The 17388-nt window shown below is 48.5% G+C and overlaps 1 protein-coding gene across 11 annotated transcripts in view; it reads left to right on the top strand.

Annotated features, from left to right (window-relative positions):
* Positions 1-17388, top strand: part of MTSS1 (MTSS1, I-BAR domain containing) — a 160585-nt gene that overhangs the window by 137600 nt on the left and 5597 nt on the right. For 2 of the 11 annotated variants that reach the window (XM_027560870.1, XM_027560872.1), the window contains 5 exons: positions 4278-4435; positions 5609-5716; positions 7064-7161; positions 10358-10577; positions 16055-16249. In XM_027560870.1, the coding sequence (XP_027416671.1) occupies positions 4278-4435; positions 5609-5716; positions 7064-7161; positions 10358-10577; positions 16055-16249 (779 nt within the window). Of the gene's footprint in view, positions 1-4277; positions 4436-5608; positions 5717-7063; positions 7162-10357; positions 10578-15122; positions 15243-16054; positions 16250-17388 lie in introns of all 11 variants that reach the window. The other 9 variants (XM_027560877.1, XM_027560874.1, XM_027560875.1 and 6 more) reach the window with 5 other exon arrangements.

The raw sequence follows: 17388 nt of genomic DNA on the forward strand, positions 1-17388 counted from the left end.
AGCCTGTTTAAGCCCTCTCTTCTTTTGGCTGATGGGCGGCCCTGGAATTTGTTCGTTTTCCAGTGTTAGGCCATTTAAGGGCATGATGGTTGAACCAGTAAGCAAACTCACATTGTGCTATTATAAGTGCCTCATGGCGCTCAGTCACATCCAACTCTTTGTGACCCACCCCCCGCAACCCATGGACCATACCCGGCCAGGCTTCTCTGTCCATGGGATTTTCCACGCAAGAATACTGGAGTAGGTTGCCATTTCCTCCTCCATGGGTGTCTTCCCAAGCCAGGGATCTAACCAGGGTCTCCTGTGGCACCTTCATTGGCAGGGGGATTCTCTACCACTGAGCCACCTGGGAAGCTCCTATCAAGGCCTTATTCATTTGCAAATATTTGAGTACCTGCCTTCCAGGCAGGTGTGCTGAGGTAGAAGACACAGTGCTGAGCAAAAATATTTGTGGTTTCTGTCCTCTTGGGGTTTCCTGATCACCAGGGGAGACTGCCGTCCGTGGAAGAACTGGAGGCGTAAAGATGAAATGAGAACTGGGAGGAGTGTCGTGAAGGCTGTGTAGAAGGAATCTCTGAGAATTAAATACGAGAATTTAGTCTGGTGAGAAGGTTCAGGGAGGGCTTCTGTGAAGAACTGTGACCTGAGAATGAACAGATGCCCGACAGCTGGGGCGGAGGGAGAGGGGATGTTTAGGGGGTGGAGCCGGACGCTGGAGCAAGGGAAGAGGAGGGGGAGGGCCTGAGGTGTGTTCACGACGCTGGACTTTTTATTGTTTTGGCCGCACAGTGCGGTGGCATCCAAGATCTTAGTTCCTCATCCAGGGGTCGAACCCGTGCTCCCTGCATTAGGAGTGTGGAATCTTAAGCACTGGACCGCCAAGGGAGTCCCCACTGAACTTTCTTGAAAGCAGTGGGAGCTACTGAAAAGTGATAAGATTTGCATTTTGAAAGTAATTCAGGGCTGTTCCAGGCAAGTTCGTCCAAATGCGGTCAGAGTGACCTATCAGGGGCTGATGGAGCCGTCCAGGTGAGAGATCAAGGTGGCGCAGGAAGGGTGGGAGTAGCAGAGACGAAAGAGGAGACGGAGTCAAGTCCACACGGGAGCTGCTGCAGTCATCGGCAGCGGCTCTCCCAACATTGCTGATGGGAGGGAAATGAATGGGCTTTTGTATATTAAATCAGTGCTAACACAACTCCAAATTTGTGGACCTAAAAAAATGACTGTAAGAACCAGTATATCCAACTGAGACATGGAATAATTTCTTCCACGTTTTTTTTTTTTTTATAAATATATGTTGTGGTTACTGAATTTAAGAAATAAACATTGTGTTTCTAGGTTATGATATATCCCACATGGAAATGTATTCACTATGACTATAATTATAGCAATCTTTACAGATTATACTTATTTTAGAATACTATAATTTGAAAGTCCTTTAATTATAACATAATACACATTTAAAATAACTTGACTAATCATAGAATGATTTAAATTTATATTTACCAGATTAGGTAACACTTGGTTCTAGTCACTTTGCTTTCCTATGTCAGTGTATTTTTAGAATTCAGTGTCATTAATCATAGATAGATGTGCACCTTACAACTTGTGAAAGGAAGTAAAGATACCCATTTCCCCAATTTCTTATAATTATAGGCTAGTATTGAAAGAAATTGCTACCATAATTAAACTTTTTGCCTCTGGAGTTAAGAACATGCTGACTTGGTCCGTGGTCCTCCGTGGTCCCTTAGTTGGAGCATCCTTGGAGAGATTGAGAGGCTTACAAGAAGGCCTTGGGACCAGCCACAAACAACCACATGGCCTCACTGTGCAGGCTTGGTCAGGCTGTTTGACAGGTGGTAGAGAAACAGGGAGTTTCATTACCAAAGGGCTTGTATCATATACACAATCAGTGGGTGTGGATTCAGCTGCCCAAGCCAGCATTTTGTTTACTTATTTTAAAAAAGTTTTTGGCTGTGCCTTGCTTTTGAGATCTTAGTTTCCTGGCCAGGGATGGAACCCGGGCCCTTGGCAGTGGAAGCGCAGCGTCCTAACCACTGGGACTTCCCTGGCAGTACAGTGGTTGGCATTCCGTGCTTCCCCTGCAGGGTGTGTGGGTTCGATCCCTGGTCGGGGGACTAAGATCCTGCCTGCGGTTCAGCCCAGTCAAAAAAAAAGAATAGGGAAAATTCTCAATTTCATGGGACTGGAGTGCCCGCACACTCGCCTCCCCGCAAGTCCCCCTGGAGAATGGAAGGGTGCTTTAACAAGTTTCTTGTCCACAAAACTCATGAAACCTATGACTCTGCAGCCGGGTAATGTGTGAAACTGGCTCCCAGGCAGAGAAACTGGAAGAACAGGTAGAATTATTGGGGTCAGGGAGGGATGGTGGCTGATAACACCAAAAAGTTGTCAGAGCAAATTTTCACATAGTTGTTGGATAAAATCCCTCCGCATGGACTTTAACAGTGTTTTGCTGCACCCAGCACATATGCTCACCTGACCAGTGAGGACTCCGTGTACAGACCACTGACGGTACTGGAATGCCATCTAAGGCATTTTCAGGGACGACCTTTGTCCCCGATTTTCCCCTTTTGTGCTAACTTAGAACTTAACCCCTGCCAAAAATCCAATGACTTTTGCTAGTTGGATGTTCTTGACGCCTGACTGCCTTTTTGGCTCCAGAGGAAGCTTTCTCATCTGCTTGTGAGAAAATACAGAATATATTCCTACGTTCAAGGCAGTTTTCCCTGACCCTGTACTTTTTCAGACCAGATAACACATTGCATCTAAGTGTTCTCTGCGGCATTCTTAAAGAGGAGGGTACATGGTGACTAGTCAGGTCCCTTTCTAAGTGGCGGGTGGAATCCAGTCCCTCGACTTGAGGCAGCTGGTGGAGGAGGAGGAGGAGGAGGAGGAATCCAGCATCAGAGGGTCAGGCTGTGTGCGCTCTGACTGCCCGCTCCTGCATGGCCCTGGACAGTCCTCCCCTTCTCCCCTCCTCTGAACTGGGAGCAGATTGGTTTGGATAACCCGTAGTGCCCCCTCCATGCTAACATTCTGTTTAAAACACCTACTGAGTACCTGTTGTATGTACCTATTAAATACCTTTTGAGTACCTGTTGTATACACCTATTCAGTACCTGTTGTATACACCTATTAAACATCTATTGAGTATCTGTTGTATACACCTGTTAAACACCGATTGAGTACTTGTTGTATACACAGACAGCATTTCACTGCAGGCTAGGCTGGGAGAGTCCAAGCCTCTGTCCGGAAGGAATTTAGAGATTCTTTTTCTGGTTCAGGTGGTAGGTGAGCATGGGAGCCCAGTGTGGAAGCTCATGAGCTGGTCTCCTGATGGTCACCTTCTTGTCCTCAGATCAGATTTACAATAGCCACGCCCTCTGATACAGTGTCTATTTGCCCAGGTTTATCCATGTTTATCCAGACTTCTTCTGTAAATATTCTCAGTCCAGGGGCCAAATGGTGTGTGTCACAACAACTTTACTCAGCAGTTGTGATGAGAGCGGGTATAGACAGCCTGTAAATGAATGGGCGTGACTGTGTGCAAATAAAACTTTATTTATAAAGACAGTAGCCTCACCAAGTTCTTGAGTTGTTGAAAAGTCTAGAAATGGGTGCCTCTGCGTATCTGGGGTCTGTGGGTGGGGCCAGGTGGTTCCCAGGCATGGGCCAGCCTCAATACCCAGGCCCCCTTCAGTCCTCCACCAGCAGAGCTCTGACTGCGGGTCTTTTTGTTGCTGAGCTTGTCCTGCAGGAAGAGACTTCAGGACTCTCCACTAGGGAGTTAAACTAGCTGCCAAGGAGTCCCAGGGGGCTCCCCGGAGCCAGGAGAGCTGATGCTAGGCCCCATTGTATTCCGGGACAGATACTTCTCTTCCAGACAGAGGCTCTTTTATTGAGCATGACCCAACAAAACCAGGTTGTGCCCATTTTTGGAAACATCCACAGGCCTTCACCTTGTTCTTCATACCTTAGCCTCTTCAGAATGCAAGTCAGGAGACATTACCCCAGAACATTTTATTTGTCATAAATAAACCAGGATAAGCATCCCCTTTGGGCACTAGAAATTGGAAATGGCTGATCCTAGAAAAACAGCTTCTTTTAGATCCTTTCTGGGTATAAATAAATGGTTTTTTAGAAGTCCTGGGGAATTGTGGTTTCCAGTCCAGCAGGGACCAGAGGGAGGAGGACACTGCTTCCAAGAGCTGCTGTTTCAGCAAGCCAAGCTCCGGGCTTTGTTTCACTTGCAGGGCGAGGTGACATCCAGCCCCAGCTGGACAGTGCGCTCCAAGACGTCAATGACAAGTATCTCCTGTTGGAGGAAACAGAGAAGCAGGCTGTCCGGAAGGCTTTGATCGAAGAACGCGGCCGGTTCTGCACCTTCATTTCTATGCTGCGGCCCGTGATTGTGAGTCAGTGGAAAGTTCCAGAAGGCTTAAACTGCCAGTTCTGAGGAGACCCTCCTTGTTTATCTGGAGGCACTGAGAAGTTTGCGGTGTGTCAGGAATCATGATGATGGAGTCAGGATTGTGGACCAGTAGTTGTCTGCAAGTTGCTGATGGCCACACGGCCCTCTCTGCATTCTGAGCAGTGGTGGTTCCGCTTACTTTTTCTCCTCAAGATGACCCCACAGAGTTGTCCCCAAATTTGGTCCCCAGACCAGCAGCATCACCTGGGAACTGGTTAGAAATGTGCATTCTCAGACCCAACCCAGACCTACTGAATCCACAGCTCTGGGGCTGGGAACCCCACCAAGTCATCTGGGCTTTTAAAACAAGTCCTCCAGCTGATTTTGAGACCCAGTGACTGAGATGAGTGCCAAGGAGTGACTGTGAGATTAATAGGGGAAAAGCCTCAGTGAATCAACGCAGACTTATTTTTGAAGTCAATTAGTTGAATGCCTTGAAAAGTTCTGCTGGAGCTTTTCTTGAGGCTGATAAAAATGCACCAGCTACCATCCCTCAGCCCTGGCAAAATGCCCAGATCTGAGTTGTCCCCCTGAGCATAGCGCTTTCCCGTGAATCGTTCTTACCTGGGTCCACAACCCCAGCTTACTGCTTTGGTGATGTCATTCTTTCGCAGCCCATAGTCTGCCTCACTTGCCATTGATTAAGTTGATGGAGAAAACAAAGGGGCAGTGAACCTCCAGTGAACACACATGTGCTGTCACTTAGGTCTGCCAAATCTGGACCAGAATATCCCCAAATGGTGTCATCTGCTGAAGTCGATTGACTTCCAGGGGGAGGGGGCAGGTGAGCCTTGGCCTGCGGAGGGGGCTGTGCTGCAGGATCCCACCTACAGGCAGACCTCTCCGCCCCCAGCAGGGGTGCCGGCCCCCAGACACTTTTAGGAAGGCCTGTGTGTTTGTTGTGTAGCACACAAGTCACTCCATGGTTATGGCTGATTCCTTGTTCTCCATTTCCCCAAAGAAAGGGTTGGTAAATGGCTTCAGCAGAGATAAACCAGTTCCTGTATTCCTTTTCTGAGAAGTTGAAAGTGTAGATAGTCTCCCTAATAAAAACAGCCAGATCCAGATGGTAAGGTGAATCATGCACGGTAACAGGTTGTGAATTACTTTCAGGAAGAAGAAATCTCAATGCTGGGGGAAATCACTCACCTGCAGACCATATCGGAAGATCTGAAAAGCCTGACCATGGACCCTCACAAACTGCCCTCCTCAAGTGAACAGGTAGGCATCGTGGGGTAGGCGCTCAGGACAACAAACCCAAGAGACGAAGGTTCAAAGTCCTGAGGGTTCCTTGCGGTAATCTCTCATTTAAAATGGTATCATCTTTTACATTGTGATATGTGACCATCATCCGCACAGGTTATCACAGAGCACCTACTGTGTGCCAGGCTCTGCTCTGAGCTCTTTACATAGATTTTCTGTGAATCTCCACCAATATCCGCACTTTACAGAGGACCTTGAAGCACTGAGAGATAGAGTCACTTAACCAGGCAGTTACTGGTAGAACTGGGATTTAACCAAGCTGTCAGTTTCCTCAGCCCATGCTCTTAATCATGTGTTCGCTGACCCTCTAGAGATAAACTCCTCTAGGAATATGACGGTGGGGTCTCTTGGTCATCACTGTAAATCATTCTCTCTGGATTTCTCCCATTCTAAGTAAGGAATGAATGAGGGTCTCACTTATGAAAAAGGTGACTTTATGTTGATTCATTTGGTTCATGTGACATTAACACTATGTTCAGTGGGGCAACAGCTGAAAAATCACATGCTTTTGCCTTTCGTATAAAATTCTTACTGTTGCCTTGGAAGCCAGCTCAGCAGACAAATTTGGGAGCTTATATTTTCCATCTTGCAAAATTGCCTTTATTAGACTACAGCCTGCAGGCATTCACTCAGTAAGCAGATATTTATTGAGCACCTACTATGTGAATAGAAAGTAGAGCTTACATTCAACTAGCTCTTTGTTAAGTAAGGGAGACAGATGTAGAAGTAATTATGAAAAATTGGTTTGTTCTTAATTCTGTCAGGTTTTATTGGTCAGATGGGGGCATGAGTAACTATCAAGTGACTAAGATGTAAGATCAGTTCAGTTCAGTCACTCAGTTGTGTCCGACTCTCTGCGACCCCATGGACTGCAGCACGCCAGGCCTCCCTGTCCATCACCAATTCCTGGAGTTTACTCAAACTCATGTCCATTGTGTAAAATCAACACATCCTAAAAGCATTATCATCTATGTTGTACTATAAACAAAAACCCTATAAATTCTAACCTTGGTGTAAATGTCTCTTATGAATTATAACTGTAAATCTTTTTCTTTTTGACAGGTATGTTGTGGTTTTCCTCTCCCCCATTAATTATGTCTTTGCTTGTCTCAGAAAAAGGATTATGACAGTGATGGATTGGTACTATGATTCTTCCATTGAAAAGAAAACTCTTCACAACATGTTTTTCTTTGATCCCCACTCTTCCATGATGGTGGAATTTCGACGTTATGACAGTTGTTAAGATTTGACGGATAATGTTTCCCTTCTCAGCACTTTGCTGACCCTCCTGCTCTGTCCCCTTAGGTGATTTTGGACTTGAAAGGTTCTGATTACAGTTGGTCGTACCAGACCCCACCCTCTTCTCCGAGCACCACCATGTCCCGCAAGTCAAGCGTCTGCAGGTAGGTGAAGCCAGGCTGGGCTGTTGCCTTGGGAAGTGGCATTTTGCTTTACACTAATTGTGAATGTTGGAGCCAGTCTTGGACTCTGAAATAGTGCATTTTAAACAGGAAATGGTGATTGGGTGAAAGGATCCCTCATGATTTTGGTCTTACTCTTTAGTTTTGGAATTAATTTTGGGTTAGAAGGAAAAATCCCATCAGACCTTAAATTGGTGAACACAGCTTTCTCTGTCAGGGTACATGGTACAAAATCTCCCCATTTTATGAATTCTCACTGGATTTTCCTGTTTAGCAGAGTAGAAACCACATGGGCTCCCAAAGGGTGAATGGGGTCGGTTCTCATGCAGATGCATCTCGCTGTGGCCAGAACAGATGAAGGCAGTGAGCGTGGCTCCTGCTCTATTCGCCCCCCAGTCTTTGTCTCAGGGCTTCACAAAGTGAATAGAATTCTTGGTCTGTTAACCTCCACAACCACCACCATCACTGCTTTGTTAGGTGTTATTGTTAACCTGGTGACTCAGGGTCCATCGGAATAGTTCTGATGTCGGTCAGCAACACTGTTCCCTGGCAGCGTTCTGTTCAAGACCATTCTTGACTTGCTGATGGCCAAGTTGATTATTCCCTTCCTGTGAGGGTAAAAACACCCCCATGCATCATGTCCTTCTTGGTACACTCTCCCTGCCTATCTTTTCCTTTGACTTTTCAAAGCCGAATGGATTTCCTCTTCCTGTGACTTAGCGTTGAGAGTAAAGAACAGGATGGAGCTGCCGAATCTGTGTGTGAGAACCTCTCTCTACACACGTGTATGCGTGTGCCTTTCATTTCATGTTTGAGCTCGTGCACTGTACAGGGAACGGGAAGCTCAGACTTGAGATGCTACAGCCTGACATTCTGCAGCCTGAGGGTGGTGGTTGGTTTCCTGTCATCTTTTGTGTGCTCTGTGTGTGTGTGTGTGTGTGTGTGACACGTCTACTGAGGTTTTTTCTTTTTTTTAATTTTTTCTTTTTTTAAATTTTATTTAAGTTAACTTTACAATATTGTATTGGTTTTGCCATATATCAAAATGAATCTGCCACAGGTATACATGTGTTCCCCATCCTGAACCCTCCTCCCTCCTCCCTCCCCATACCATCCCTCTGGGTCGTCCCAGTGCACCAGCCCAAAGCATCCAGTATCGTGCAGTGAACCTGGACTGGCGACTCGTTTCATACATGATATTTTACATATTTCAATGCCATTCTCCCAAATCATCCCACCCTCTCCCTCTCCCACAGAGTCCAAAAGACTTCTATACATCAGTGTGTCTTTTGCTGTCTCGTATACAGGGTTATTGTTACCATATTTCTAAATTCCATATATATGCATTAGTATACTGTATTGGTGTTTTTCTTTCTGGCTTACTTCACTCTGTATAATAGGCTCCAGTTTCATCCACCTCATTAGAACTGAATCAAATATATTCTTTTTAATGGCTGAGTAATACTCCATTGTGTATATGTACCACAGCTTTCTTATCCATTCATCTGCTGATGGATGTCTAGGTTGCTTCCATGTCTGGCTATTATAAACAGTGCTGCGATGAACATTGGGGTACACGTGTCTCTTTCAATTCTGGTTTCCTCAGTGTGTATGCCCAGCAGTAGGATTGCTGGGTCATAAGGCAGTTCTATTTCCAGTTTTTTAAGGAATCTCCACACTGTTCTCCATAGTGGCCATACTAGTTTGCATTCCCACCAACAGTGTAAGAGGGTTCCCTTTTCTCCACACCCTCTCCAGCATTTATTGTTTGTAGACTTTTGGATCGCAGCCATTCTGACTGGCGTGAAATGGTACCTCATAGTGGTTTTGATTTGCATTTCTCTGATCTGAGGTTTTTTTCTATTGAGGATTTTTTCTTTTCGTTTGATAACGAAGAAAACTTTTATCTCATTAGTATAAAACAAAGCTGCGTGACACTAAACTACAGTTTTAGTGTCAACAGAAAATCCTGTCATATGGACAGCGCCAGCCCTGAGCTTGCTGTAGTGAAATTGCCATGAACGTTGCTGTCAGTCTCCACATGCCCTGTTCTGGCTGACAGGCGGGGCGGGGAAGCAAAACTCATGATAATTATCCCTGATCTCCTCCAACACACTTGGCTATATCTGTTGGAACGTTAGCACCAAATCATTCCAGTATAGAGCACCAGAACACAGTAGTCAGCCCTTGACTGTCTTATTAGCTGGCCGAGTTTGTGAAATCTGATGAGAATCTCTTGCAGAGTTAGGAGCAGAAACCACAAATCTTCTAATCCCAGTCTGGGTTGTTTATTTCGCGCCTTCTCACGCTGCTACAGCTGCCCTTTATCTGTCAGCTCTGCCTGTTTGGACCAGGAGACTTTGTTCAGTTTTCTGGGTTTCGTAATTTGAGTGGTGAGACAGAGTGTAGGACATACTGCTTACGACTGGAAACGGAACAGGCAGAACTCCAGAGGGCAAGTGTCATTTTCTGACATCCTGTTTACTGTTCCATCCTGGAAGCAAACAGCTTCAATTGATGACCCTTAGTCCCTGAAAGCTGCCTGCCTCTTGCCAGGTGTTCTGTTTGCTGGGCTCACAGATAGTTGGACAGAGAAGTACCTGTGTTCAGGGTCAAGCCATTCATTAAACCACCAACTTTGTTAATATTAATAAAATGTAAAATACACGAACACAGACAGAGTTGCCTCACATACGGGCATCTTGAATTAGGCACACTTAAGAGGCAATCACCTTGAGGAGTCTCTTGGTGCCAAGTGATGGTTGGCCAGGTTGACCCAGATGGTTCACCTAAGGAAGACACTTGGGTCCAGCTAGGTCATGCCAAAGCCTTCTTGTGGTTTTTGTGAGTAGAGGATATAAACTTTTTTCGTGCCTCAGACAGACATCGAGTCCCCTGGCTTTGCTGGTCGGTGACACAGCAGAGCTGGGCAGCACTTGGCTCTTTAAAATCACAGCCTTCCATCCTAAAGATGCCTCATTGCGCCGTTGGAGAACCACGTCTCCATAGCTGGTTTTCGCCCCTTGCTCACAGAGAAAAGACCTTTTGTTTACTCTCTTAATGATTGGGTGTTTTGAAAATATGTCTCCCCGTGTGTGCTGCCTCTTGGGGCTGGGGGCTGGTTGTGTGATGCCGTTCTCCCCGTCCCCCCTTGTCTTCTGTCCCGCTGCCCCCGCAGCAGCCTGAACAGCGTCAACAGCAGCGACTCGCGGTCCAGCGGCTCCCACGGCTCCCACTCGCACTCGCCCAGCTCCCACTACCGCTACCGCGGCTCCAGCCTGGCCCAGCAGGCGCCCGTGCGGCTGTCCAGCGTGTCCTCCCACGACTCAGGGTTCATCTCCCAGGACGCCTTCCAGTCCAAGTCGCCGTCCCCCATGCCGCCCGAGGCCCCCAACCAGGTAAGGGTGTCCTTGGCCCCAGGAGCAGCCGCCACACCTGAGGCCCTGGATCAGTCTTGATGGCTGGAACCAGAGAGGGAACCAGAGAGCTTGGACAGACCCTGGTCGTCTGACACCGGGAACCTCTGGTTTAATTTCTCATCTTTAGATGAGCTGATCTCCCTTTAGGGGGAGATAATATAAGTGGGGGTTAAAACTTATGATCAGGCTTCCCTGGTAACTCAGATGGTAAAGAATCCGCCTACAATGCGGGAGACCTGGATTCGATCCCTGGGTGGGGAAGATCCCCTGGAGAAGGAAACGGCTAACTACTCCGTGGACAGAGGAACCTGGTGGACCACAGTCCATGGGGTCTCACAGAGTTGGACACGACTGAGTGACTTTCACTCACTCAAAGCTTATGATCACCATGCGGGTGATGGTTGTCACCCCATTGATTTGGAGAGTTTTCACACTTGTGTAGACAGGTATGTAGACAGACTCAAGAGTCTTGGCTGCTCTCTAGTCTCCCTGTGGCTGGCTTGGCATGATGTAGTCATTATCCCATTTGCACACGGGGACAGAGATTCTGCTGTTGAACAACGCCTCAGAGCCCTTCCTTGGCAGTTTCAGCTTCTTGTATCTTCAGAGCCCATGCAGGTAATTCTGTTGGCATCTTCCTCCTGGGAGAAGGGGAGGTGTTGAGTCTCTTTGAATACAATTGGGTTAGATGGCACTAAACGCCCAGCTCAAGAGCTGCAGAAGAGCAGAAGGCAGGAGCTGGGCATCGAACACCCTTCACCTGCTCCTCTGTGTCCCTTTTTTGTGTCAGTGGGTTGGCGTCTAGACTAGCAAGCACAGCATACAGGCAACCAGGAAATATCCAGGATGTCCCCTCAGCGCCATCTGCTGGGGAGCGTGGTGACTGCGAGCCCATTGCATATTGGGTTCACCAAAAAGATCATTAGGGTTTTTCCAAAGTAAGACATTACAAACTTTTTGGTCAACCCAATATAATACATTTTGAGACCAGTCACAGACTTTGGCCCAAGATCCTTTGGATTCAGAAGGTCATGTGCTTGTCTTGTTCATCCAGGTATCCAATTTGCCTGAGAGTCAGCAAGTATCTCCTGGGTGCCAGGCACCGTCCTAGGAGCTCCTGCCTGTTGTCTGTAGTCCGGCCAGCAGCCACTTGGAGTGTTGTTATCCCTGTTTTTTGGGGGGAAACAGGCTAAGATGTAAAGCAGTTTGCCCGAGTGGCACAGTTATGTGACCTGCAGTGGGAATCTGGAACGAGGGTTTCTAGCAACTGGTCCAGCGGCCTTTCTGCGCCACCCTGGCCGTAAGGTGCCCCTAGCAGAGTGTTCTGGGGAGCACTCCACGTCGAGGAAGCATCTGTCATGTTCTGGGAGCCAGACAGCCACTCACGTGATGCGTCTGACATTGATGAACTCAGAGCCACTCAGCCTGGAGCCCCGCCTTTGTCATTTCACAGCTGTCCCTGGGAGCGCTGTTGCCTCTCTCTCTCTTCCTGGGGTCGAGATTCAATTTTAAGCAGAAATGCTCGGAGCTGGGAGCTGCAGCTTTAAGTCCTCTACTTGTCCTAGCTGGGTGCTTTGGCTCACTCACTCTCTACAAGGTCCCGCCTTGTGTGGCACTAAACTGCACCTGTGTGTCTCGTGAGCCTAGAGTGAGTGTGGTAGAGAGGGAGCAGGGATTTGCAGCTCCTCAAAGGCTTTTCTAATGTGCAGTGTCATTCTGTGTGTGTTTTTAATCAACTGATGCATTAACAAAATATCGTGCGCTGACGCCCCTTTCTAAAAAAAGAGGCCATGTGCTCCAGCTTTGCTGTGCATGTGTGGATCAGGCTGAATGAAGCAGGGTTTCTGCCTCCAGTCATGTCAAGGGAAACAGAAGGCGGGATTGTTGGGATTTACTTAAATCTGAAAGCCGGTGCCTCAGATAAATGCTTGGCAAAGCAACTCTAGGGTAGTTTGAGTAAACTCAGGGATGCTGCAGAATTTAATTGAGAATTCTGTTTTTCTTGAAAAAGGCATTATGGCTACTTCTAAGGCAGAGGGGAAATTTAAGGAGATTGTACACCTCACACGGAGAAGGTGATGGCACCCCACTCCAGTACTCTCGCCTGGAGAATCCCATGGACAGAGGAGCCTGGTAGGCTGCAGTCCATGGGGTCTTTACGAGTCGGACACGACTGAGCGACTTCATTTTCACTTTTCACTTTCATGCATTGGAGAAGGAAATGGCACCCCACTCCAGTACTCTTGCCTGGAGAATCCCAGGGACGGGGGAGCCTGGTGGGCTGCCGTCTATGGGGTCGCACAGAGTCGGACACGACTGACGCGACTTAGCAGCAGCAGCAGCAGTACACCTCACACAGGCCAGAGGGTATATGGTTTTCTAGGGGAAGTATTATTACCTTTATTTGGGTGGGAGGAAGGGAGCAGACATCCATAAGCAGCGAAATCCCTCGGGTGCACGGGTGTAAATGAATGCCGCGTGGCAGGATGTATTCAGGATTCTCCGCGTCCTCCACTCTGCTCTTTACAAGTTGTGCCACGTGTGCCCAGGAGAGATGGGACCACGTCTGCAGTGGGGCTCCTGCCTAGAACCCTTCACTCCATCCACTCAAGGGGCTCTTCAGAAAAAAATGAGCAGAAGTCAAAGGAAATAAGAACCTGTAGTCCTGGGCTGCTTTACTGTTTCTTTTTCAAATTGAACTTATTTTAATTAGAGGAGCCAAAATAAGTAGTTCTGGTAAATTATAATGATAACCGGCTTTTGTTTACAGTTGGTTAAGCACTACATACATAGATACACACGCACACACACACAATCTCATTTAATCTTCATCCAATAGATATTATTGATCCCTATTCTAAAGAGGAGGAAAAATGAGGCTTTAGAGAGATTAAACCCATGGTTCCTAGCCTGGGAAGTGGCAGAAAAAGGACTTCAAATTTTCAGACTTCAGATCCTGGACTGCTAACCAAACACTGAGCTGGGGAAGCAGCCAGGACCTCCACTGTGGGGTCTGCCCTGGCTTTGGCTCCAAGGAGCCACGTGCACACGGAATGCCTTTTTGGTTCCTTGCTGTTGCAGGATTCACAGGCTTTCAGATTTCAGTCAGTCCCAATAGGCCCACCTTCTGTTTCCCGCGACACAACTGGAGGCTGAAACCCTGCTTCATTCAGCCTGATCCACACACACACAGCAAGGCTGGAGGAACCTTCCTTTGGCGGGTGAAAGCTGGGGGACAGAAACATGAATCTGGCCTCCTTGCCAGTGAAACAGGGGCACTTCCAGGGAAAGAGTAAAGAGGCTCAGACTTGCTTATACGGATGGGATGAGATTGCAGTTAACAGTGAAGAAAACGGAAAGCACATGCCTGGGTGGGCCCAGAGCATGCCCCCTGGTGGGAGGGGGCGGGGGCAGGACACAGTTACATGGAAGAGATGGTCATTGTCACATCCATTCAGCACTGTTAGGCACCTGCCACGTGCCAGGACAGGAACAGAATGTCAAGATGCAGTACTGAATTAACAGGCAGTCTCTGCCTCGGCTGAAGGTTAGTTAGGGCCTGGGAGCAGGTGCCTGGTTGGCACTGGGAGATGGGTAGGGACTGGAGGTTTAATCAGATCAGCCTGAAGAGATGTTTTCTCAAGGCAGACCTCAGTTCTGTGATGTCTCAGATCTCACTGGATGGTTCACCCTCCCTATGATGGCCACTAGAAACATTGCCCTAACCACTGGAGTTCACTGCCCAAAGCCTCAAAATCACCCCCCAGGCAGAAAGACCTAAAATCATGTCCTGTGAAGATACAGCTTCACAGCTGGAAACCACCCCTTAGGGATCCAAAGGCTGCATGTGATAAAGGGAGAGAATCCAGGAATTAGAGCTATTCTAAGGAGACAAGGGGCTTCCATGGTGGCTCAGCGGTAAAGAATCCACCTGCAATGTAGGAAACGCAAGTTCAATATCTGGATTGAGAAGATCGTCTGGAGAAGGAAATGGCAACCCACTCCAGTATTCTTGCCTGGGGAAATCCCATGGAGAGAAGAGCCTGGCGGGCGACAGTCCATAGGGTCACAAAAGAGTCGGACATGGCTTAGTGACTAAACGACAACAGGCAGATGTGGAGCAAAAGCCCGGGCTGGGGGGTCAGTCCTCACGTCATAACATCCGGGCACCTGAGAGGTGTAAAAGGCATGGCATCCCCGAGCCAGGCACGCAGCCCGTGCACCACACACATGCCAACGTCAGGGTCCTGGGAGCCTCACGGTCCAGCGGGTCTGGGTCTCACTGGGTGTCACGCTTCCTTTCCAGGGCTTGGAAGCCTCTGTGTGGGCGCAGCTTTGGGGGGAAAAAATAACCCTAACTCTGCTTCTCTCATCCTTCCCTTTTCTGTGTACACATCTGTCTCTCTCTCTCTGTTGCGTGACCTTCCTCCCCCCTGCCCCCACCCTCCCCCATCTTTTTATTTTTTACGGATGTTCTTTTTTGGTGGCACGTGGTCCCCTCGTGTGGTCCCTCCCCTGCTGCAGAACTCGTCCAGCTCGGCCTCCTCCGAAGCCTCGGAAACCTGCCAGTCGGTGAGCGAGTGCAGCTCGCCCACCTCGGTCAGCTCAGGCTCCACCATGGGTGCCTGGGCGTCCACGGAGAAGGTGACCGGCTGGGGTCCCAGCCTCTCCCCCAACACCCCTCTGCCAGCTACTTCCCACACAGCCGCAGAAACCCAGAAACTCAAAATCTCCACCAAGAGTAGACCCTCTTGGGACAGAGGGAGGGACAAGACTGAGGGATTTTTCGGGAAGGGGTGCCTGGCTCCTGAAGCAGTGACCTTGCAGTCATCAAGAGGGAGAGGAAGGGGTATGGGGAACTCGGAGGTGTGAAGGCTTCTTCCCAGGACATGGATGGTCATCCATCTTTCCTCCTCCCCCTCCCCCGCACCCCACCCACCGTGGCCACCTCGTCACCTTGTCGTTGGATGTGACATTCCACCGCGTCAGAGGCTGTGTGCTTTCCCGCCTTTTCGTTTGCAGCCCCCCCTTCTTCGCCCCAATTTAGAATCTGCTCCTGAACACTCTGATGATTTGGAAACCTGGAACAAACAGCTTCAGCTGATGGTGTTAAGTTTTGAAAGCTGCATAATGAGATGAGCAAATCACCATCACTATGAAATTATTAGTGAAATAATCGAAGACCATTGAGCACTGGGACACCGATCATTTCCAAACTATTCTAAAAGTAGATACAGTATTTTCCCCCACTGAATGCTTGGTGTCAGATAAACGTGCATTCTTTGCACTGTGGAGCTCTTCTCTCGCATCATGGACTGTCCATGAGCAGCAGAGTCCCTGATGTTTATTTGTAAATACTCAGGTCTCCCCTCTCCCTTGAATGTCAATGCCGTCTTGTACCTCCACACTCATCCTGTTATATTAATTTTTTTTCCTCCCCTTTTTTTTGTTTCCAGTTGTCTAACGGGTTTTCTCACTATAGTTTATCAAGTGAGTCCCATGTGGGGCCCGTAGGGGCGAGCCTTTTCCCTCATTGCCTGCCCGCCTCCCGCCTGCTCCCTCGGGTCACCTCTGTCCATCTTCCAGACTACGCTCATTATTACACCATTGGGCCCGGCATGTTCCCGTCATCTCAGATCCCTAGCTGGAAGGTTTGTGTCTCTCCGCCCTTTCCCCCATCCCTCATTGCCTCTGTGCTCACCCCCCTTCTCCCCCTACAATTCTCACCCCGATGCTCCCCTCACCCCCTTCCTCTCACACTCTGCCTTCTTCCCCATAACACCTCCTCCCTGAGTAAATTCTCCCAGGAGGAGAACCAGAATCCAGCAGGCAGCTCTGAGACAGAGATGTCCACACGGAGCTGGGATTGGAGGGGCTGCCTTTAGGAGACACCAGTTAACCCTGGTTAGACCCCAGTAGACCCAGATGGAGCACGGTGGGGATGTTTGGTTCCAAAGTGTACATCCCAGTTCTGCTCTCCTGGGGGATTCCTGAGGGAGTTGCTGATATAGAGGACTGTGTACCTCAGACTGTTCCCCTGAGTCCCTTATCGGGCCATGGTAATAGAACCATGCCTCCAGATAGGTTTTGGCTTTTTTTTTTTTTTTTAATCTTCAAAGTAAATGCAGACTTTATTTTTAGTCTTAATGGTTTATATTAAGACATATAAACCAATAAACATTGCTTTAAAGCACTAAACATTGCTTAAATATACAAACAAGTTTTTATATTATTTCCTAGCAAGTACAATAGATGCCCAGAGGATATTTTGAGAGGACCCTAACTGGAATAGTAGGCCCCTAGGCAGCCTGCATTTTGAGCAAGTGGTGCACACCTCTCAGACTCCTCAGAATCCTTCTTCCAACCCAGGGGCCTTCCCTGCCTCTGTGAGGACCTCAGATGGCACATCCCCAAGTGCCCTTTGGGGCTACTTCCCTGAAGTGAGGTTCAGCCTCAGGAAAAGTGTCTGAAGTTCCTTTAGTGCCCCCTGGTGGCCAGGCTATGCAAGTGCGATCAATTGAGCCCATAGGCCAGGGTCTTCCTCAGACATCAGGCCTAGTCCCAGGAGATGTCTTTCCACTGGCTGGTGCCTTTAGACACCGCAGGCAGTTGGTCAGCTGTTTGGTGGCTGTAAGAGTCTCCCCCAGGATCCATGCCCAGTTTGTGTGTTTTCTGTCTTTGGGCAGATATGAGGAAAGGAGAGGTACCCAGGGGGTCCCCAAAGGACTGTCCATTCCCTTCTGCTAGCACTGGGTGAGGGGAGAAGGGGCTGCTGGCCTGTCCCAGTGTG

Source organism: Bos indicus x Bos taurus, chromosome 14 (assembly GCF_003369695.1).
Source record: "Bos indicus x Bos taurus breed Angus x Brahman F1 hybrid chromosome 14, Bos_hybrid_MaternalHap_v2.0, whole genome shotgun sequence".
Classification (NCBI taxonomy): Eukaryota; Metazoa; Chordata; class Mammalia; order Artiodactyla; family Bovidae; genus Bos; species Bos indicus x Bos taurus.